Below are 23678 nucleotides of genomic sequence, written 5' to 3'. Positions count from 1 at the left end.
CCTCGCACCCTATTGGCTGTTCAGCCGTCAATCACTCCGCTTCCTTATTCGCCTCGCGGTTTGTTATTGAGCGGAGCTCCTTTTAAATGTGAGGGGAAATGTTGACGGTCGGAGTTGAAAAAGTTGGTAAGTTTTCCTCCGATAGTTTTTCCAAGTTGTTTTATGAAGTGAAGAACTTGCGACGGAGGAGGGATTTAGTGGGAAGTGGGAACAGATAAAGTTTTAATGCGAGCTTCACCGCGGCTACCTGTCGCCGTCACTCCTCCAGGTGAACGGTTAAACCGCAGCACTCCTGCCGCTTCCTCCTCGTAATGAGAACAATTTTCTTTACCGTCCGTAGAGAAAGAGGGCTTAATTCTCGCCGTGGAGCCGCTGCCGCTGATACAGACACCTCCGAGATGTCAGGAGTTCACGAGCAGAGCAGGAAGCGGCGTCCCTTCAAGGCGTTCCTGATCACCACCGACCTTCAGGTCCAGGATGATCTGGAGGGTCTGATTGTGCTGAAGAGGGGCTTCATCTGCTCCGAACAAGACCAGGGCAAGATCAGGAGGGACGCCCTCTGGGTGAAGGTACCAGCATGGCAACTTCTCACACTTTCTGCACAACCAGGAGTCTCTTACAGAGGCGTAGCCAGAACATTTTTATAAGGGTGGCCAGGCGATAACCATTTAAAGACAAACTACACTTTCCTACAGCCTTTGCTAACAAATAGAAGCATATATTTAAACATCTGTGCTTTCTAGATAAAAGGTATAGTTGATCAAATTCTTTCAGGTTTGAGCTCTGGGGCAAACATCTCTTCCTTTGTCATTACTTACCTATTTGTATCAACAATTATTCTGCTTAAATGTTGTATTTACAAGTACATATATATATATATATATAATGATTATTAGGTTTTTATTGAAAGAGTTATTGATCTATCGTTTCACTGAAGAATCCTAGATGACTTTCAGAGACACATCATTTTCTCTTTACCCCATATAACCCAAAATCTAGTTCTGAAAAGAGCATTAATTATTATCTGTAATGTTAGTATATTGATGAGCGTAATTAACCACATTGTTTTTGTTGTCAAGTAATGGGCTCTATGCACAGCTCCACTACTTCCTGAATTTAATGCAGCTCCTTTGTTTCCTGTCTTTCATTACTGGACGAACTGATTAATCCAGGTGTGTCTGGCCAGTTACTTAGGTCATACACACCTGGATTAATCAGTGCATCCAATCATGAAAGACAGGAAACAAAGGAGCTGCATTAAATTCAGGAAGTAGTGGAGCTGTGCATAGAGCCTATTGTTAATATATGAAAAATTAAAATGTTTTGAATATTCCTCTTGAGATATTACTGCTGCCACCGTCTGTATTAGAGGGAAAAAAATGGCAGGGGTGGCCATGCGACCCCTGCCCCCCCTCCATCTAGCTCCGCCCCGGCTCTTCTCAGCTTTAGAAGGAGCCTAAATTAATCATTTTTTATCATGACCATTTCAGAGAGTTCCTTAGAAAAAGATAAACATATCATTCAGTGATAGAAAGCAGGCTTTTTTCAGGATTATGTCATGAGTTTTGTGGGGATTTTTATAATGGACAACATACATGTAGTTACAGAGATATACATACACCCATACATACATATATATACACATTTATCCAGAGGTGTCAAGTAAAGAAGTACAAATACTTTGTTACTAGGGGTGTAAATCACATCCATCATGGCGATTCAATTCAGTATCAATTTCCTGACCCAACGATTGGATTATTTTCGATACTCAAGAATACACCATGATTATTGGTTCATTTTTTTTTTTTTTACCTTACAGGATAGACAATGTTTCAAATTTGAAATAAATCAATGGAAGTTGTAATATCATTATGCATTTTTTTTTTTAGAAACAACAGCAAATAACAGAAGTAGAAAAGTTGCATCAAAAAATACTGCACAAAATCAGTGCAATGCAATACCTCGGCTCCAGACGTCCCCGGCCCCTTTACAGACGCTCCGCTGCTCCTCTCCCAAATTCTACCTGACCGCAAACAGTGCAGCAGACAGGAGGCCAGCTTGTTTTGTTTTTATGACCAAAATTGCGGAAAACAACTCGTGAAGTTTGACCCGCTAGAAGAGCGAGGTGCGCGAGAACGCTGGAACCTTTTTCCACCTGGATCTCCGCTCTTTTTGGCCTTCATGTCCCTCCGTCGTCTGACTAAACTCGCCCCCACTTCCTGTCCGCCTCGACCGTATCTAGACCCACAGTGTGTAGCACAGACCACGCTTCAATATTGAACATAAATCAAAAATGTCTGTGTCAAGCTTACTGCAACACACTGCTGTAAGAGTATAACCAGGAAGCTAGGTAGGAGGGCAAAATAGGTTGGATCGATGCCTTGATACAAAACGATTATTATTTACACCCCTATTTGTCACTGTACTTAAGTACACTTTTTACTATCTATACTTTACTCCATTACTTATTTTTCTTCCTACTTCTGACTTCAACTCATTACATTTTCACACAAGTATCTGTACTTTCTATTCCTTACAGTTTTAAAACAAACATTACTCGTTACTCTTGGCTTCGGTTTAATGTTTAGAAATATTTATTTCACTGCATGTACGCCATCCAATGCAGATCATTGGCGTCATCCACGTCTAGTGAAAACTAGTGTAATTGGATGAGTCATATAACGCAAACAATCATTGGTTAGCTAAAGGAAATCATCAGAAGCAAGCAGGTGTTCTTCAAACTGCAAACATGAATTGTCTATTTTATGCTACAATGTTGGATTCAGAAAAAGATGTTGAAATGTCTGAAAGGTCGGACACAGGCGAGAGCGTATCGGGAGACGGAGACCAACAAGACCTCCCTCATCCTTGGCCCTATCTCAAAGAATTTTTAGAAATAGTTGAAAAATTGAGCTTTCTATTCATATAGTGGCATCTGGCTGTTTCTGTTAATGGTTACTTTATACTTTTATACTTTAAGTAGTTTTTGGAGCACATACTTTTTCACTTTTACTTGAGTAAAGAGGTCAGGTTGATACTTCAACTGCAGTATCTATACTTTTACTTAAAACTAGAGTGTGTAATAATTACAGGGATATACAGTCAGAAATGTAATATATTATACATAACTATGTTATTTATCATCATCTACGAGCTCAGCCTCTTAACCTTAATATTTGCGTTGCCTTAGAATTCGTTATGTATAATTACATAGGAGCGGGTCTCGCAGCCATGGAGGCAGACATCTTTGCGCTACGGCAGCGCAGAGCCAACAAACTAGTGATTGCGAGATCGCCCATTACAATAACATGCTGCGTGATGATGCTGTTACTCTCCAGTATACTTATTCAGCAACGTCCCTGACGTTTCACAGGTAATGATTCAGTAATTTTCTGGATATATACCTCGGTTACTTCTCTCCGGCTCCTTTGGAGATCTTCAAGCCTTTCCTCCTCTGCTCTAGTCACCCCGCTGGCACCTCTCTCTCGCCTGGCCCTGGCTGCACGCCCACCCCGGCCTCTCAGCCCTCTTCCTCTCCCTCTTCCTCGCCTTGTAACCCCCGTGCCACAAACAAGACTTGGACTCTGTAAACGGGGAATATATATTCTTCCAGCGAACACAATCTCGCTGTTAAACTAATGGCTACAATTACTTTGTCTGTTTATATCACCATGCAAAGCAGCTCACCAAAACGTCACAACGATGTAGAAAAAATAACGGGTACATTTATTATCTTAAGTCTACATGAAATCTATACCCTACACAGACTAATGAAATACTATCTGTAAAATTATCTATGTAAACAAACCTCATCACTTGAGAAGGTAGGTGATGCGGACGTCGTGGAAGACATTTTGTCCCGTAATGCTCGCCGTACTGTTGGGGGGGAGAAGCGGTGGGGGGGAGATGTTCATGTTGCTGCGGTCTGCAGTCTGGACGTTAGATGTCGCTGAAAATTACACACTGTAGCTTTAAGTAATAAATGTGTGTACTGGTGACATCACTGCATTTACCCAAGGGGGAGGGGGGTACAGCGTTAGCTATAATACACAAGGTAGAGGGGTAACTTATCAAGACAATAACAGGTGGTTACTGTGTACATTTTTGTAAATACATTTTCAGTGTAGGCCAAGGTCCAGACAAGCTGGGATCTGGTAGATTATCTAGGATTATGGCAGCCTGGTACCAATTCCTAAAAACTCTTCGTTCCAATTCTGTACATCAAAACAATTATAGTTCATTTCCTATCAGTTCAACAATATTATATGTTTGGCTGCTAAAAAGCCTCGTGATATATGATATGGTCCATGTTCTTTGATTTAGAGTCTTTATTCCAAATAGACAATCGAGGAGACAAAGTGCTATTTCCACATCTAGCATATAAGACAGTGTGTCAGTTATATTCCTTCAGAATGTCTCTCTGAGCAGCTTCTTTCCCCCTCTCCAAAGACTCCCACAGCATGATGCTGCCACCGCCATGTTTCAATCTGAGGATGTTGATGTCAGCGTTGTTTATGAAGCCCTTTAAAAACAGCCTGCAGCTGCACCAAAGTGCTGCACAGCTTTCATAAAACCATAGATGAATTTAGCGCATTTAAATGTAACACAAAAATAAGAAAAACAGGAATATATGGAATATAAATGAGATTTCAAGAGTGATTTAAAATGGTGCAAGCTTCTATTGAGAGGTAAGCTGTTCAACATATCTAGTGCAGTCTGCTCTGCATTTAAATTTGCTGTAGGAGTAGTTTTATTGTTTGATTGTGGTGCTCTGTAGAAGATCTTGTGGGTTAGCAGAGGCTAAGCCTTTTCAAACTTTTAAAAAACAAATCAATTATTTGTAAAAACAATACAGGCAGCCAATGCACAGTGGTGGGGTTACTTGTTCAAACCAGTGTTTTGGATCATGTGGGGACGCTGTAGAAAAGCTTCTATATAATAAGTTGCAGTAATCTAAGAGTGGTAATGAAAGCATGGATCATTTTCTCAGTCTTCAATGTAGAAGCTAGATTTCACCTTTTCTAGAGTCTTGATTTCCCAACAGAACTTGCATGTTTATCTACCTTTAAACGACTTTAACAAATCGGAGCGACATTTCAAACAGTTGGTTGGTTAAAAAAAGAGGCTGAAGAACCACGAAAATTCATTAGGTTTGTCAATAAGTTTCTTTTATTCAAACATTAGAACTTAGATTTTATTTTGATGCAAGTAAAAATCATTTTTGGTTCATCCATGATGTCATTTAAACAGTAAATGTAAACGGTTGCAGAATGCAAGTACCTCAGATCAAATTACTGCTCAACACTTGTCTTTAAAACAGGTATCAATAAAACCCGCTATAAGGTCAAATTAAGAGGATAAAATTTTAGATTCCTCAAACACAGCTGCAATGACATATTTATATTTGTTTGGGTTTTTTTGCCATGACGCTCTCCCATATGTTGTAATATAACCTGGTCTTATTGTCATTCTACAACAATAATCCCTTTAAAAATAATATATAAATAACCTATGAATAAGAAAAGTCATCATTCTTAGATTGCTCAGAAGTATAAAGTTTTGAGCTTGGATAAATTGAAAGTTATTAGTCTAATTTATATAATTAAAAGGCTTCTGCACCTCTTCATCATAACTAGAGGGGAAGGTAAGCTGCTTTCTCTCCTATAGAAAAACCAGAAGGTCTTTTCATTCAGAGGGTCCCAACAGTGCCTCAAGAAAGGACAGTTTTTCCGTCATTCTTATCATTCAAAAAGTGGCTGCTGGAGACACTTATAAACATATGCTGTCACAAGAAATGTAAATATTGGTTGTATGTTTTTTTCCTGTATTTTTATTGTACATATAGATTGTTATGGAATGTTATTTATTTATTTATTTTACTCTTTAGGCTTGATTTGACAACTGCCAAAGGTTCTACCAAGGAGAATTAGCTTAATTTAGCTAAATCAGGCATGTTTACAGTATAAAATGTCGATTAATGTGCATTGTCAAATAAATAACCAAGGGAGGGGTGTTCATTTATTTGTGAGGCGTCTGCAAAGAGGTAAAAGGAAACGTCGAATGTTATAGAAATGTGTCTGAGAGGCAACAGGAGCAAAATGAAGAAAGGATGCATCATGCTATGTTTCCACCTCCTCATGTTAACAGGCTGTTCTGTCTCGCAGGTGTTGGATAATGGCCTCATGGTAAAGATAGAAAAGAAGTATCTGCTAGAAGTGGCACTTGACCTCGTTGGATTGGTGGAGCCCGTCCAGGACCCCGAAGTTCGGCTCAACCTTTTAAGTAATGCATTAACTATGTCTGATTTCTTTTTCTTAAGCGAATTCGATTGTTGATTTCCCACCTGAAATGTTGTCTCTCCTTGTGCTGGTGAAGATTCTCAGTCATCCAGGTCATAGTCATTCTAAAAAATAAAAATCAATCTCCTGGATTTTTTTTTTCTTTAAGGAACATTTGGCTAGTCGATTGTTAATCCTTTAATCAAAAAACTTATTGTCAGATTAATCGATTTTCAATATAATCATTAGTTGCAGCCCTAAAATAAATCTCATGCATGTGTTAGAAAGATGTAATAAAGTAACAAACAATGCACTGGGCTTTGTTTCTAAGTTTGAAGACGATTTGCTTCTCATGCAGGAAGCTTTTTCAATTCAAAATGTCAGGAAAAGCCTTGACTTCCAGGTTTTATACAGTACCCCATCAAAACCTTGTTTTTGTTTTGAAAACCTGCAAATTGAAACGGAAGAAAGGGTCCACCCCTTTGGAATGGGGGGTCGTTTTGCTTCCTTTTTTAGACGGGTATGGGGCATTGCAGGCTAACAAAAGAAACCAAATGACCACCACTCCAAAGGGATGGACCCCTTCGTCCGTTTCAATTTTCATGTTTTCAAAACAGAAACAAGGTTTTGTTTGGCTGCTGTATAAAGCCTCAAACTGAACACTATTCCTGTCATTTTGAAATAAAAAAGCTTCCTGGATGAGAAGCGAAACGTCTTCAAACTTAGAAACAAAGCCCAGCGGATCGTTTTTTTACTTTTTTTTTGGAGAGTCTCTGTCATTGTGATGACTGTCTGCATCTGTTGGACTTTTTCCAGACAATCCAAACAACCTGCGACAGTTGGCCTCCCTCCCCATCCACGCCCCGCTGTGGGTCCAGATTGGCCCGCAGAATGAGCTGGCCGAGGCAGAACTCAAATACATCGGGCCGCTCAGCGGAGGAAGCAGCGCGTTATATTTTGGAGTGGAGCTAAAGGTGAATCCCTTTATCTTCAGTTGATATTTCTCTGCCTGGTGTGTCTCTACCAGATCTGCACTACAAGATACTGGAAAGTTACGCTCATTCTTATTTTCTAAAGCCGGGCTTACGCTGTACGATCTTTTTTTTTTGGTCTGATTCTCCAGTCCTGTGAGAATTTTTCGATCGGGCCGACTTTCAGCCTGTGTGTGTGTCGTGTAATATTAGGGATGGAACGGTTTATGAAAACCGTCAGAATCGTTCGGTTCGACTATCTCGGTTCGGTTCGCGTGTGTTTCGTTCGGTTGATGCTCTGCTCCTTTTTCTCATAGAGGAAGCGATTACACTCCAGAGCAGAAGGTGGCGGTACTGCGACCAAAGCCAACCACCAGTAATAAACAAGAAGAAGAAGAAGCGAAGCAGCGCAGCCGGGTGTAGCAGGGAAAAAAATCAATTGTTGTGGAGAATTGTGTGGGTATGGCGAGTGGGAAAGAACTGGAGTTGGAAGACGCTCCAGCAGCACTTTATAGGTCTGCTGTATGGGACCGCTTTGCATTTAGAGTGACCTACGATGACGGCGGAAAGAAAGTTGTGGATAAAAACAGTGTGCAAGCATTGTGCAACATGTTTTGTTTATGCTTACACCAACATGTCATGCTAACAATCAACATATACCGAACCGAAAACCGTGAACCGAACCGAACTGTGGATTTTGTGAACCGTTCCACCCCTATGTAATATACAGCGGGTAGCGAGGAGCTATCAGCAACTCACACCAGCCTCCCGATCAGGAATCGTAAGTTCGGGAGAAAATCAAACATGTTTGAAATTCAGTCGGCAGTCGTAAGGTTGCATCAGTGCGTCGGGCTGCACAGTGTGAGAACATACATTGTGAGCTGTGAACTTTTAAACCCTGCGGTTTCATCGTACAGTTTGAGCTGTAGCTGTGTGCAATGATTGAAAATATCGCACAGCGTGTGCCTGGCTTTAGTAGCCCATCCCATAGCATCCCTCTGCCACCTCTATGCTTCATCATAGCTGTTTGTTTCCATGAGTATTTTGATGAATTCTCTTTGGTCCAAAGTCAGGACTCTCACTAGACCTCTCCAAATTATTACTTAAAAAAAAATGTTAATGTGTTTATGTTAAATGACTTTAGGGGCTCATGTTAAGCCAATTTTCCCTCTCAGGGCTCAGCAGCAGGCAGAGGAACCTGTAACGGTTCTTACAAAGGTCACCGCTACTTCTCCTGCCCGGACGCCTGCGGCCTGTTCGTCCCCGTGAGCCACGTGCGTCTCCGCAGCTGGTCCAGCAAGAACAACGGCGACGTGCACAGGAGAAAACCAGGGAAAACCCCCGCCGCAGCAACCACGCCGTCAACGGCCACCGCAGCAACAACGAGCGCTCTGCTCACCACCACCTGCGTCGGCTAAGCTTCCACCACCATCACCCCAAGAACCAGGCGCAGGCCGTGCTCTCACGGACCACGGAGTCGGCTCCTGTCGCCGTTAACAACAATCTGCGTGGCTCGACATCGCCTCCGCCGTTTCACCTCGGTCAGAGGGTGTCCGTCAGCCTAGAGGGTATAGCCCATGCGGGGGAGGTGCGGTTCTGCGGCGTCCTGCCGGGCAGAGTCCAATCTGCGATGCACGTTGGGATCCTTCTGGTCAGTATGAGCCAAACTGGGCGGATCATGCTCTAAATATGCAATGCTGCTCTGTGATGCGTTTGTTTTCGGCTTCAGGACGCTCCCGCCGGTAACTGGGACGGCTTTTATAAGGAACAGAGGCTCTGCCACATTCCCTCTCCTCTCTATGGACTCCTGCTTCCAGTAAACTTAGTCTCTACAGGTGCATCACCAGTGTTTCCCTCCAACACCATGTAAATAAATGCTGTGATTTACCTTTTTAATCCTCTCTCCTCAGAACAAACCCCCCAGCACCCACATCCTCTCTCCCAGGTTCCCAAATCCATCCTAAAGCCAACGCTGTCTCCAATCTCTAAACAAAGCACCTCCACGCCTTCTGCTCCTGCTCCTAAGATACCCCTCTTACCACCTAACAGACAAGGACTCAAAGCCCCTCCCCTTCCTCCTCCAAAACCCTCAGTCAGACACCCCCTCACAGCGCCAGTGCCTCCTCCAAAACCTCAGAACCTGGCCCCAGCTGCTACACCGCAGCAGCTGGAGCACACGAACGGCGTCCACGGCCCCGCCTCGCCTTTGAGGTCTGCAGACGACTATGACGACGAAGAAGAGGAGGAGGACGACGAAGAAGCAGAGGGGTATGGAGAGACGGGGGAACATATGGAGCTGGAGGTGGGGTCAATGGTGGAGGTGAACAACCCGCCGCTTTTTGGGGTTATCCGATGGATTGGTCACATTAGCGGCGTCCAGGAGCTGGTGGCAGGGATCGAGCTGGTGAGGATTCCTTTAACCTTTGCTTCAACTGTTTTAAAGTTATTGAAACCGGAAACTCACAGATATGACCCAAAAACAATTAAAGCTAACATAGAAGCTACAAGATTCTGTCAGAGTAGAAGGAAAAAGGATGAATTGTTTCGCCCTTCTGTCTTTATTGGTTTCACTGACGTATAAACGATGCTCTCCATCAATCAGGATCCAGGTTTGTTTTTAGAGCAGCTGAAGGAGGAGTTTTACAGGATGGAGCTCCACTAGCAGCCTTTCATTAAGAGAGTCATCCATCAGGGTTTTACTGCTCTGTCGATTCCTTCTGTAGCATAACAGGCTCCTCACATGTGTTGATCCAACCCTCAGAGCACATACCTACAGATGAGGGCGTCCTCCTGTAGTAAAGGACGCAGACGTCCACAGAGAGGGACGTTTTTCCCTGTATTCCTTCCTCCTTCTGGTTTTTCCTCTAAAAGAAAGCGCTGAATATTAGATCAGATAGGTGAACTTTTCTGATCCAGGACTTTGTCAAAAGTTGAAGAAGTCTGTAGAGCTCAAATCAGTTGGTTTACATGTTGCTAAATGTTTATTTAAGCCTTTTTTATCCTGATCAGTGGATTCTTTGTTCCTGATTGTTTGTCTTTTTATCCAACTTTAAAGTTCCTCTACAATAAATACTAATTAGTTTGACTAATAACCAATTTCCAGTTAATATCCCATTGTTTTCTCTCATAACCTACAGTATGGATGAAATGCTTTTAGTTTTAGTTAAACCAATTCGAATTATATCATTCCATTAGTTTTTATACGATTTATGATGATTCAATGGGAAACAGAAATAAAACACAAGAGATTTATAGTTAGAAGAGAAATAAACTGATAAATATATTTCCATTACGCTGACCTGATTCACTAAAACGAGGCTTTAGCAGTACATCAAACATCATTTATGACAACAATTACATGTAACCAGCTTTGTTTACAACCCTTCATGTGATTTAGATTAAATCACATCATATTATGTAGAGTTATAAAACAAAGAAAATAATTTCTTACTCAAAAGTCTCAACTGACGTTTTGTTGAGTAATCTTTGAGTAATCTCAGTCCAGAGCGCAGACCTACAGAAGATGCTGTGTTTTACCCTCCTTCATATGAAGCTTCCAGAACTGGATGAAATCTCCTAAAATCTGGTGGAAAAATGTGTAACAATTCTTTAAAAACTGAAATAAAACATCACTCAACAATTCTAGTAGAAAAAAGGTGTAAAAAGACACAAGACCAACAGTGAAGCATGGCGGTGGCAGCATCATGCTTTGGGTTTGTTTTGTTTTTGGAGCTGGTAGATCTTTTTGTCTGGATGCGGGATGTTGACAGACTTTTATCACAGTAGGATTTCCGTTTTTTTTCCCATGTTTCCGTGCGTTAGGAGCAGGAGCTGTCTGCTGGAACAGACGGCAGTTACCTTGGAGAACGCCACTTCCGTTGCCCCAACAACAAGGGGCTGTTCATCAAGCTTCGCAACTGCAGACGGGACTCCAGGTTCCCCGTTCCCGAGAAGCCCGTTAATCAGGTGGAGAGATGCAACTCCATAGGTAGGAACGCTTCTTAAAAGCTGGACGGTGTGTTGTTACACCGAGGCTGCAGGTCCGAGCGTGACCTTTCACCCTATGTGTGCGTCTCTCAGCCTTTGCAGACTGGGGCAGCGAGCGGGTGGACGAGCACACTCCGCCGGTGGACGGCGACGAGGCCAGGCGGATCTACGAGGGCTCGAAGAGAGGCATCCAGGGTCACCTCAACTCCTGCTACCTGGACGCAACGTTGTTCAGGTGAGGTTCCGGATCTGCCACAGTTGAGGCTGGCTTATACTCAGAAACCAGGTCGTCTGCGTGTGTCGCAGTTTACACAGATATGACCCCGCAACCTCCGCAGACACTCTGCCGCACAGCTCCAAAATTGAAGGTGACCGCAGACAGGAAGCCTCTGATTGGTCAAATCTACATCCGCTCTACTCATGCACATTTCCTGTTTGGTACCTTAGCGGCTTGTTTTGTTTGTATGACCGCCATTATGGAAAACGACTCGTAAAGTTGGATCAGCTAGAGGAGCGAGGTGCTCGAGAAAGCTGGGAGCGTTTTTCCACCTGGATCCCTGCTCTTTTTGGCCCTCATGTTACACGTTACTGCGTTGTCACACGAACTTGCCCAAACTTGCTCACCGCTTCGGCGGTATCTACACCCACAGCTAGTTCCTGATTTTCCCTCTTGTGTTGTGGTATAGACTAACATAGCGCAGACCACGCTTCAAAATTGAGCATAAATCAAAAATGTCTGCGTCAAGCTCACTGCGACACACTGCTGCGGGAGAATAACCAGCCGCTTAGGCCTCCCTGCATGGCTTGTGTGTGCTAACCATTGTGCCACCAAAGCACGCCCGAGAAACACAGTTTTCTGAAACCTTGATGGAGGTAGAGGGAGTCATTAATTTATCTAAATAGGAGGCAATAGCAATTAGCATGGCTAGCTTTCAGCCTTCCTGTTATCTGCTGAAAGCCTTGCTCTCTACCTGCTTCCTCTAACTCCTGCTGTCCTTTCTAAAGGGAATAACATAGCGCAGACCATGCTTAAAAATTGGGCATGAATCAAAATATCTGCTTCAAGCTCACTGTGACACACTGCTGCGGGAGGATAACCAGCCCTCGAATTATCTCAGCGTACAAAGGAATCAGTCAGGAGACAAAAACAGGACTCATTCGTCCTTAAATAAAGTGCACAGTTAAAGATGTAGGATGCTTACAGACTCGATGACGAGTTCAACACTTAGTCGTTTATTCACCTTTTCTTTGCAGTTTGTTCTCCTGCTGCAGCTCAGCAGACTGGGTTTTATTTTGGCCGTCTGACGCCGAAACGGACCAGGGCTCCAAACAGGCTCAGGAGCTGCTCCGCTGCGAGATCGTCAACCCGCTGCGAAGGTGTGTGAGCGCCCATACCAGGCTTTACCTTCGACCCAACCACATTTCACTGCTCTTAATTCATGCTGGAGACAAAGCAGTATCAGCATAGTTCATTCTATCTGCTGCTTTGTTTTGTTTTTTTCCTTTGGTCACCAACGGGGAGTGACTTGGCATGTTTGTGAAATCTTCCTCCTCTGAGTGAATGTAAAGTGTGCTGCTCTGTTTCTAAAGGAACGGTTACGTCTGTGCCAGTAAGACCATGGCTCTGAGGCGCCTGCTGGAAGCCGCCAGCAGTGACGCCAGCTTCACCAACCAGGAGAAAGGTCTGATGGGAGCATATCAGCCTCTCATTTCCTGTTTTTTTTGCGTGTTTTTTTGTTTTTATTCTTGGTTATAAAACTAAGGAATGTTGTCTTTCAGATCCAGAGGAGTTCCTGAACAAGCTTTTCCAGCTCCTGAGAGTGGAGCCGCTCCTAAAGATTAGGTAACCTTCTCTTTGTCTGCAGACACCGAATATTACAGAGTCTAAATGTGGTCCGAGCTGCAGCCAGATGTATGTAGTTTGTATGCAAACAAAGGCTTTAACAGGGTACGCTGGTGCAGTCACTGTCGTTCCCACAGTAATGGAAACCTGTCAGCTGCTCTTTGGTTTAGTCTTTGTTGCATAATTGCAAATATTCACACAATTGTTAAGTAAGTGAAGAAAATCATGTTTACATTGTCTAGATCACCTCAGGGAGGTGATCTGAAGTATTTTTCCACGTGTGTGGGGAAAAAAGCAACTCCCGTCTTCCTTCCTTCCTCCGTTTCAGATCAATGTCTCAGCAGGCACAGGAGTGCCACCTCTACCAGCTGTTTCCACCGACGCTCCCCTCCTCCCCCGCCTCCTCCCCTGTCCCTATCATCTCTCCTGCGTCCATGCGGGTCGCCAGCGTCCAGGCCCTGCTGGAGTCCTCCTTCCTGCACGCTGGCCTCAAGTTTGTGGAGGTTAGGCTAATTTTTTACTTCATGTACTAGCATGCTGCCAAGTAGCAGTGGATCATTTTCTATCAGCAGGAGTTAACATAAGATTTAGAGGTAAGGTTTTCTAACTTATTTTTCCCTATTTTGATTTGTAGCGATTAGCACTATTAGCTCCACCCGGTCGGATCTTTAAGCCGGGCTTAGACTGTACAATTTGTTTTGCCCTTTTCAGGGTGACTTTTCAGACGTGCGAGAAGTTTCCGATCGGACCGTAGTAGCCACGTTTGCTCAGCCATGTCTTTGTCCAAATACGTCGTCACCTTTTCTTTTTAGGTCTTTCAGCACAAGATTGCACAAATTGCTAAGGCAGTGCGTTTCACTCTAGTGAGGTTCATATTCCTCTTCTACTCGTTTGGCTTCCAGATAGACGAGTCTGAGTAGCTCCATTTTATTGTGGAGTACGACGTGGTTTTTAGACATACAATGTGAGCAGGTAGATCGCATCAGAGCGCCGTGCTCACTGTGAACTCGCACTGTTTGACGAAACCGCAGGATTTCATCCTACAGTGTGAGCTGTAGCTGCGCGCAATGATTGAAAAAATCACACAGTGTATGCCCGGCTTTAGCTTAATGATAAGATTGTGAGCAGGGTTCCTACTAGGGCTGCAAGTAACGATTATTTTAAAAATCGATGAATCGGCCGATTATTTTTTTCGATTAATCGATGAATCGGACAAAAAATATTTTTTATATTAACCTCTTTATTCCAAAATAAACATTTTAGACAGAACAAACAAGCACACAAGTACAGGTTGCTCATTAACTGTACTGGTGCAATATGAAAAATAAATGTTTGTGTTAAAACTACGCAAACTTACATGAGAAATGTAGCTGTACATCCACAAAATATAGGGTACTTTGTTTCATAAAGTGCAAAAAAAGACATTTTTGTTTTTAAAAGCCCCTAAGGGGCTCAAGCAATAGGCCCCCCCATTTCAACAAAAGAGTTTTTTTAGACTAGAAGAGTTCTGCCTTTTAAGACAGGAAAGTATAGCAGTTAAAGTTGCTACTTGAGGAAATACTGAACCATAGAGATAAAAATAGCCCTGTGATTCAAATTATAAATTGTATTTGGAATAAAAATGAGAGAACTAGGGGTGCTAAAAAACACATCCTCCAAAGACAGATATTTACATGGGAATGTGGCATATAATTAATTGACATATTACTGATCCTGCTGGATTTTATTCTGCTTTACTTCCATAAATTGCAGGATCTTCTTTACTTTATCTTTGCCAGAAGATTTAAACTTTGAAAGCCTTGCCCTCATAATTTGCAAGTTAATTTATTTATAAAGGCTATTTTAATTATTGTGATCAATTTGCGCCGTCAATCCCGGCGCATGCGCGCTTCATTTGCAGTCTGGGCGCTGAGGGTAAACATCCTGCTGGCTCTGACTGCAGCGCTGAGAGGGACTCATGCGGGAGAACGGGGTTGGGATGGGGGAGGCGCCTCACGGCAGCAGCTGCCGCTGGAGGACAAGAGTAGGAACGATACGTGCTTTCACGTAAGAGTCTCCAAAAGCCGCCAGTGACACCGTAAAAAGTCGCCAGATTTGTCGCTAGTCGCTTTTTAAAAAAAAATAGTCGCTGGAGGGGTCTGAAAAGTCGATAAATATCGCTGAGTTGCCAACACTGCACCTGCAGCGCTGGCTCGCTGTGCCGTAATTTTTTTTTTTCTTCCCCCTTTTCAGTCAAGTGGCAGCGATGACGGCGGAGGTGGATGACGCATTAATCGCGCGACACAACTAATCGATGATGAAATTCATTGCCAACGCTTTTAAAAGTCGATTTTTATCGATTTTATCGATTCGTTGTTGCAGCCCTAGTTCCTACATTTCCTCATCTATAATGTTCCATAACAGACTAATAAAGCAGCCCAACACTGCTTTACTTGCTTTATACTTCCGGATTATCGACTGATGATGATTCTGTGACAGTTATCTTCGGTTTGATCCGACTGCTTGGCAGGTATCTGTTGGGAAATTATTCAAAATAAAGCAACTGAAGCTGCAGAGGGCCAGGAAAAGGAAAACTGACCAATGGGAATCACATTGGACTGCTGGGTTTGCTGATTATGATAAATAATCAGATCTGTCAGGATTCCAAGTGGTTCATAAAAACTAGGATCACCTTCTTCTGAAAACACTTTCAACTTTGCCAGTGCTTCCCTACAGGGGTGTAACTTTGTGAGGAAAGTTGGTGGGGACACTCTAAGGGTGGGGGCTGATGGACCTACAGTTACTCAACCCGAACGCTTTCAATAATTTTTTGTATTTTCCAAAAATGAGCTCATATATTTATTGAATGCTTTCCTATTGTTGAGAACACAAGACATAATAAACAGATATTTATATTAAACAATGTTAGACAGAGGCCTTTTAGAGCATTTACATATGGGGGCCCAAATAAAAAAAATAACAAATAACAGCCAATTCTGATGCCAAAATCGATAATTCATGCACCCCTACAATTTACAATTTCAATTCCATCCATCCAGAAAAATATGGATATGCTTCATTTTATATATTGCATCGCATATTTTTTCTTATAAACTTCCTGGTAAATTTGGAGATCTATTTTATTGCAATGTTGCATATCCCAGTAAATGTTTCACCTTTAAATCTGCAGCTCTCCCTACTTATCTCTGCGCTCTGTTTAAAAAGTTTTATGAAGCTCTTTACTAATATAATGATGCCAGAAACTAAATTTCAAGATATGTAGAAGCTCTGCAGTCTGATTCTATCTGTACAATAAGAAAACAAGTTCATTTTAACCTGTAACTGGGAGTTAAAAAGAACTACTAAAGAACAAACTGTTTTCTCAACTTCTTGCATTATAATAATAACTTGTATAAACTTACAATCTGTTGCCATTTTTGGCTGAAAAAGCTCCGTATGTCTAACAAACAGATCTTTTTGGTGGTATGATCTCAATTTTTTTTAACCCGTCTCCTCATAAGCTTTACTTATACATAAAAGTAGCTGCTAAATAATATTCACTGAGTGCTGCTGTGTGTCTCTCCTCCAACCCACGTAGCTACTTTGTATGCAGTGAAATGCGACCACAAAGCAGATGTCTCAAAGCGACAGATCTGATGATGTAACACAGAGAGGTGGGACACAGGAACAGCGCGAGAGAGGGAAAAAAAACACTGACCAAAAACTCTCTGAGCACAGATGGCTGGATCCAACCTCTGTTACCTTTGGCCAAAGTAACTGAGTGGAAAGGTGGAAAAAAAAGCAGAGCCTATTGATGGGGACATGTCCACACCAGTCCTTCAGAAAGTTATGCTTGTGCTTCTCCAGTTAAACTGCTTCCTAACACTTTGTGGGTACTGCCCCCCTACTGATGTATCAATGTTACTTCAACATCCGCTGAGCGAACAGAAGCAGTAGGGATAGATCAGGGTCTGCAACCTTTACAATCAATAGAACCATTTTTATATTCAGCAGTTAATGTTGAGTGGCGGTCTAGTGGTAAGGGCATAGAGCTTGGAACCCTGAGGTTCTGAGTTTGATCCCCCACTCCCACAGACTGCCACTCTGGGTCTCTGAGCAAGACCCTTAACCCCACACCGCTCCCCGGGCGCCTCATAATGGCAGCCCACTGTTCCCCAAGGGGATGGGTTAAATGCAGGGGTAAATTTCTGCAATGTGAGATCAATAAAGTTCAATTATTATTATTATTTATTATAATAAAGTGTTTACGCCGTTAACATGACAAGATATTTTTTAGAGATCATGTATGTTTTTAAAAAAGCTCTCCTAAAGATTTTTAAAATACTCACCGTGTCATTTTAAATGTTACGCTTTAAAATGAAGGAAAATACTTGCAAAAAGAGAATAAATGCATTTACAATGTGCTGATGATCTATTTTTCCAAAGCTGGTTATAAATTGCTTTTTAGCTAAAGAGATGAAGAGTCATTGTTGAATGTCTAAAGAGCCACAGGCTGCAGACCCCTGAGTTAGAGAAAGACGCTCAATGTCTGCTTAGACTCTAGAAGCCGGCTTAGAAGCCGCTCCATCTCTATAAGGAGAGTCCAGCGTCCTTAGGAAACTCATTTAGCAGCTTGTTCCTAACATCTCAATAAACTTTCTAAAGAAGGAGCAGTAGTTGTCTGCTGCAGCCTGTAGAGCCTTTATCCTGCGTGATGTAGATGTTTCACTGGTTTGCCGATTATGTATTTAGGTCATTCAGCTGTTCTGGAAACGTTTCCTTCAAACTGAGTCCAGAATCAGGAGATTAGCCTTTTAGTTGGGCTCCTTCATGATCACAGCCTGGGGAGTTTCCCTAAATCCTAACTTACGATCTGAACACACTGATTACGTATGACTTTTTAATTTCCGATTTTAATTTTTCCCATGTCACACTGACTGCGTAAAAAGAGAGGCTACAACCAGGCAAGGTTTTTTTTTTTACCTCTGTCTCTGTGCCACACACATTTAAACTATTTCTCACATTATATTTGGACAGATTAAGTCATTAAAAATAATGTTTTAAAAACACAAAAAACACCATAACCTTATCTGACATGATTTTCTGTGTGATTGTACGTAAAACACTCAAGGTGTGAAATGGGGAGAAGCGCCTTAGTGTGGTGTTAAAAATGATGGTAGAGTGTAAGCAGGAGATGGATAAGGAATATATTAGATATTTAGTTTCTACCAGGGCCAGGACTTTAATGCAATAAAAAAATCATATTAATTGCATTTTCTTATTTAGTTATTAAAATCCCAAGAAGGAACCTCTGTTCCCCCTGTTTCTTGTAGGCTCATTAATCCGACACACAAGCAGCATCACCAGTAATGGTTCCCTAGGGTTATTCAAGCTTAAACACATGTTGATCCAAATACTTCAAATCGGTGTAAATATCTAAGCTACGGCGGAACAGCCCCAACAGTCGCCATATTAAGTGCTATCTGAATAGTGCTGACAGTTAGGAAGGAACTAGGGGCAGGAAGATGGACGATGTGTGTTAGTAACTGGCTTTAACAGAAACGGTAGCATGAGATGTAAATCTTTAAATGCTACACATTGAATAACAATTGTTGTTGTTATGTAGTTCTGTCAGTGTAAGATATGAAACTGTATCTTATGTTTACTGCAAATATGAAACTTTTGCAGGGATTGTTGTATATCTAGTTACTATATATATATATATATCATATTTAGTTGAAGGAATTGTGCTATTATTAAGGTTCATGGACTCAGGGCCGGCGATTGCTATAGGCGAGCTAGGCAATTGCCTAGGGCGACAAATGTGTTGGGGGCGCCCTCTAGCGTCGCCCTTAGGCTTACTTCCCATTAATCATAGAATTAGAAAAAAAGCGAATTAAACCAGTTATGAAGCGTCCGTCAGTTTGACTTAACCTTACGTATATATAAATAGCAAAATATGAACAAATAAATATACCACGGTTTTTTTATTTATTTTTTCACATTTAAGAGAAAATCGGAAAAGATTCTGATCACTTTTCAAGCGCCCTCCAACCCGGAAGTCGTGACGTCAATCACTGCAGCATGTACACCAATATTTTGGAATGAAATTGTAAGCGAACAGATATTAAAAGTAAAACAAGTGAAGTCTGGCACTTAACTTTGCTCGCGACTCGAGAATGGCTGAACGGAAAAGACTCCTCCTCCTGCCGCCGCAGTCGGCCCGTCTTAATCATCCACTCAGAGTACCACTGGTAAGCGCGCACACAGACTTTGTAGCGTGTCCGGTCAGTTAAAAATATTAATTGTGAAATCCGTGTTGTAATCGGAAGCATACAAGCTAGTTAGCTTGAAAAGTAAATAAAGTTTCAGACGTGCTGCGTGATGATGTGTTCAGATTGGCTCAGTAAAACGACAATTAGGTTATCATGATGCGTTCAAGTGTAACGTAAAGAAAACGGGAAATTTTGTTTTTGGCGAGAAACATGAGTAATACAGTTGTATATTGCTCTATATATAATTAAACTACTGATGCCAACATTTATAAAAAATTACATTTAATTTAAAATACAATTATTTATTTGTTAAATATTTTCCTAATCACTAAAAACATGATGAAAAGTGACAGTAGACAATACATTAACCAACAATTGTGAAAATATATTCTAGTTAGTTTTATGATTTCGAAGTGGCCTATTACATTAGCCATGTTTATTGAAGGCTAGAAACGTTTTTGTTATGCTCACTTGTTAAGCAATAGAAGCAATAGCAGTTCTGTTAAAAAAAATTTTGTTGCATCGTCTTTCCACCAAATAACAGAAAAGTATCGATAGTGGTATCGATAAAGACTCGGATCGATAAGGAGTATCGATATCATTAAATATTAACGATCCCCATCCCTAATGTTGACATCATTTTTTTCTCAGTATATATGCAGCAGAATTATGTGCTATATTATTAGCTTGAGAATGGGTAGAAGATACTAATATAAATAAAATATTTTGTAGTGATTATCTGCATTGAGTATTCAAAAGGGATGTACAAATAATCATCAAAATATATGAAGTTATGGCTGTTCATCATAGAATATGTGAACAAAAAAAAAACAACAACTTCAAACTTTTAATTTTGTAATGGTATTCATAAAAGCACTTTTGTTTGTAGAGGGTTAATCCTTTCTTTAATCACTAATCAATGTCAGAAATCAGGGTAAATATACCTGATATATTTTATTTAGAGGAAAATTTTGTTTATCTCATTTCTATTTATGTTCAAATTATTTAATTGAACTGGAACAGAAAATTTAATTTAATGTTTATCAATTACTTTTTTATGTAGTCCTTGGTTGAAGAATTTCTTAAATTTATTATTTTTTATTGTTATTTGGTAATTTCTGAAATTGATTTATTTAATATTTGTTTAATGTGTGTTACATTTGTTAATTGTCTGAAATAAATTCATTCAATGATTCAATCCAGTTTTTTAGTTATACTTTACCTAAGTGTCCTTACAGATGGTTAAAAGTGTTTTTGCACAGTCCTAACTTTGAGTGTGTAATAAATTATTTAAAATAATAAAAAAGAAAAGGTACTGAAACCTATTCTGGTATTTGTCTATGCATCACTCCATGCTAAGTTACAGTTTTTTCTGAATGCTTAAACACAACCTTGATTCTTATAGCACAATTTCTAAAACTATTAATACTTATAGCAAATCCACTCACTGAGTTCACAAAACTAAAAGAACAAACACTGCTTTGCACTCAATTTGCAATTTTGTAACACACACTTTGCACAACTGTAGGCACAATTCACCGCACAGCACTCTTTGTGGAACTGTAAACACAACTCAATGAAGCACTAAACAGATGCTGAAAACAGTACTGGTATTTCGCACGGCAAAAGTGAGGGGGGGGGGGGGGGGCGCAAAACTCAATCTCGCCTAGGGCAACCAAAGGGCTAGAACCGGCCCTGCATGGACTGTTAACACTTCAATAGAATTAGCTTTTCAAAGATGTTGCATAATATCAATCTTCTCCTCCATCTGTCAATGGACGAGAGGCAGGGTCCACCGTGGACAGGGCGCCAGTCTGTCGCAGGGAAACGGAGAGACACACAAAGACACACAACCATTCACACCCACACTCGCATCAAGTTTAGAGAAGCCAATTAACCTGACAGTCATGTTTTTGGACTGTGGGAGGAAGCTAGGGTACCCGGAGAGAACCCACACATTCACGGGGAGAACATGCAAACTCCATGCAGAAAGCACCCAGGAATCGAACCCAGGACCTTCTTGCTGCAAGCCAACATTGTTACCCACTTCCCCTCCATGTAACTCTGCATAAAATATCAGGGGTTTCTAGATAAAGCTAAATGATCTGACCTGATGGTTGAATAACCAAATTAATTGATTACATACAAGAAACATATGCATTGTGTTTTTCATCCTTCAATTATTGGGGATGAAAGTTTTTAAAAGTTTTTATTGAAAAGTTGGTTTATTTTTATTATAATTTGATTAATTAATTACGAACCCTGCAATCAACAATAATTATTTTTGATTTCGAGAGGACTTCACCATTGAAAGTCGATTCAAAAATGTAATAACATCCCACCACTAGTTTTCACTAGAGAGACCCGGCCTAATCTATCATTCCTCTGGCTTCTCTCAGTGAATGAGCTTTCATGATGAACATCAGGGTTCAGTTCTCTGTTTAGAAAAAAAAAAGTGTCTTTATTTTCCCACCAGGCTCCCTCCTGTCTGCTCCTGCTGATGCCTCGCTTTGGGAAGGACTTTAAAATGTTTGATGCCATCTTGCCCACCCTCAGCCTGGACATCACTGACTTGCTGGACGACAGTAAGATCCTCCACATCCTTTTACTGTGTTTCTATAGTACCTTTTATCAGGGTCTGTTTGCTCTGATCACATTTCTTTATTATTGTTATTTCTGCCTGAAGTTGAATATGTTTCCTGCTGTGTGTAGCTCTGAGACAGTGCAGTATCTGCCAGGCTGTAGCTGAGTGGGAATGTTCGCAGTGCTACGGAGACCTGGAGATCACTCCTGGACGTCTAAAGCAATACTGCCAGACCTGTAAAACACAGGTATCCCTTTGTTTCCAGGAAAGTTTGTTAAAATCCTGACAATAAGAAGGGATGTTGAGTTTTTTTTTAAACATTGCTTTACCAGGTTCACAGTCACAGGAATCGAGCTTCCCACAAGCCGGAGAAGATCAACGTTCCTCAGGGGTCGTGGTCGGGCCCTCTGCATTACGCTCGCCAGCGAATGTCTCTGTTTGCAGTGACGTGCATCGAAACCAGCCACTATGTGAGCTTCGTTAAGCACGGACCCCAGGCCTCCGACTGGCTGTTCTTCGACAGCATGGCAGACCGAGACGGTACAATGTTTCTCTTCTAGAAAAAGTTTTTTTTTTTTTTTTTTTTACAAGTCAAACACAAAAGCCTCACGATTGTTTGTTCGCTCCTCACCCCAGGTGGCGAGAACGGCTTCAACATCCCCCGAGTGAAAGCGTGTCCTGAGGTGGGCCGCTACCTGGGTCTGTCGGAGGAGGAGCTAAGCAGGGTGGACGCCTCCTCTGTGAAGGAGTCGGTGCGCCGACTGCTCTGCGACTCCTACATGTGCCTGTACCACAGCCCAGAGCTCAGCCTCTACAAGTGATGTGAAGAAAAACAAAACATGTGAAGAAAAGAAATAACTGGAACTGTATATTAACTGTATTTTTTTAAAACTACTGCACTCAAAAGGTATCATGTAGCAGATAAACCGGCCTTAATCTTCCATTAACAGCATTGACATATATTATGGGAACAGAATGTTTTTTTTTTGTTTTTTTTTTGCCTAATGAACAAATATGCAGAGGCTGAGCCTAAACCACTCGGGCCTTAAATCTGTGTTTAAATTGGGCCTTAAAATGTGCACATGCTGTACAGAACCACTGTGCCTCTCATACGTGACTTTTGTATACTTACCGATACAGTTTGCACTGCTTTATTTGCTTTTCACCAAGTCTGTATATATTGTCTTTAAATGAATTCTTAGATGCACATACATGTTTAACCTTAATTTGTTATGTAATGTTTAAATATTGCTGCCACATAAAATATGGGACTTGTTTAAAATAATAAAAGCTTTAGATCTGGTCTGTTTTGGCTGTATCGCTCACAAAGCATTGTTTGGTGTGTCAGCTAATACATGGAACAGTATGACTAAAAAGTTGACTTGCAAATAATGTGACTTTTGCATTAAAATGTAAAGCTAGGAAAAGAGCATAAATCCGTGAAGAGATACGTGGAAACCTTGCTGGAATCCACAAATCAGACCTTTGAAGAAGATTGGTGAGGAGACAATCATTATTTGAAAGAAATAAAGTACTATGCATGTTTGAAACGTCATGTGAAGCACAAAACAAACACTGCACATCAGCCTGAACACATCATTCCAACACTAAAACACAGTGGTGGCATCACCATGCTGTGGGAATTCAAACTTCACAAGTAAACATAAAGCTACTAAATTTTTGAATAGATGAAACCATCTCGATATAAGGCATTTGTTGAAAAAATTTTGATAAAGTGAAAACAATAGAATAAAAGACTCT

The 23678-nt window shown here is 41.3% G+C and overlaps 1 protein-coding gene across 1 annotated transcript; it reads left to right on the top strand.

The window, feature by feature from the left end:
• Positions 1-15: 15 nt before the first annotated feature.
• Positions 16-23232, top strand: si:cabz01101003.1 (ubiquitin carboxyl-terminal hydrolase CYLD). The gene is given in 18 exon segments (XM_038302132.1): positions 16-126; positions 341-569; positions 6165-6282; positions 7095-7252; positions 8425-8562; positions 8565-8900; positions 8979-9084; positions 9160-9653; positions 11072-11237; positions 11330-11471; positions 12491-12613; positions 12827-12918; positions 13016-13079; positions 13408-13582; positions 21810-21918; positions 22046-22164; positions 22250-22457; positions 22554-23232. Coding segments are annotated over 17 exon segments (2904 nt in total). The 5' UTR covers positions 16-126; positions 341-398; the 3' UTR covers positions 22739-23232.
• Positions 23233-23678: the final 446 nt, after the last annotated feature.

Source organism: Cyprinodon tularosa, unplaced genomic scaffold (genome assembly GCF_016077235.1).
Source record: "Cyprinodon tularosa strain WSP-4 unplaced genomic scaffold, ASM1607723v1 ctg482, whole genome shotgun sequence".
NCBI lineage: Eukaryota > Metazoa > Chordata > Actinopteri > Cyprinodontiformes > Cyprinodontidae > Cyprinodon > Cyprinodon tularosa.
Note: the sequence above shows the minus strand (reverse complement) of the source record. Positions and strands in the feature narration are given on the sequence as shown.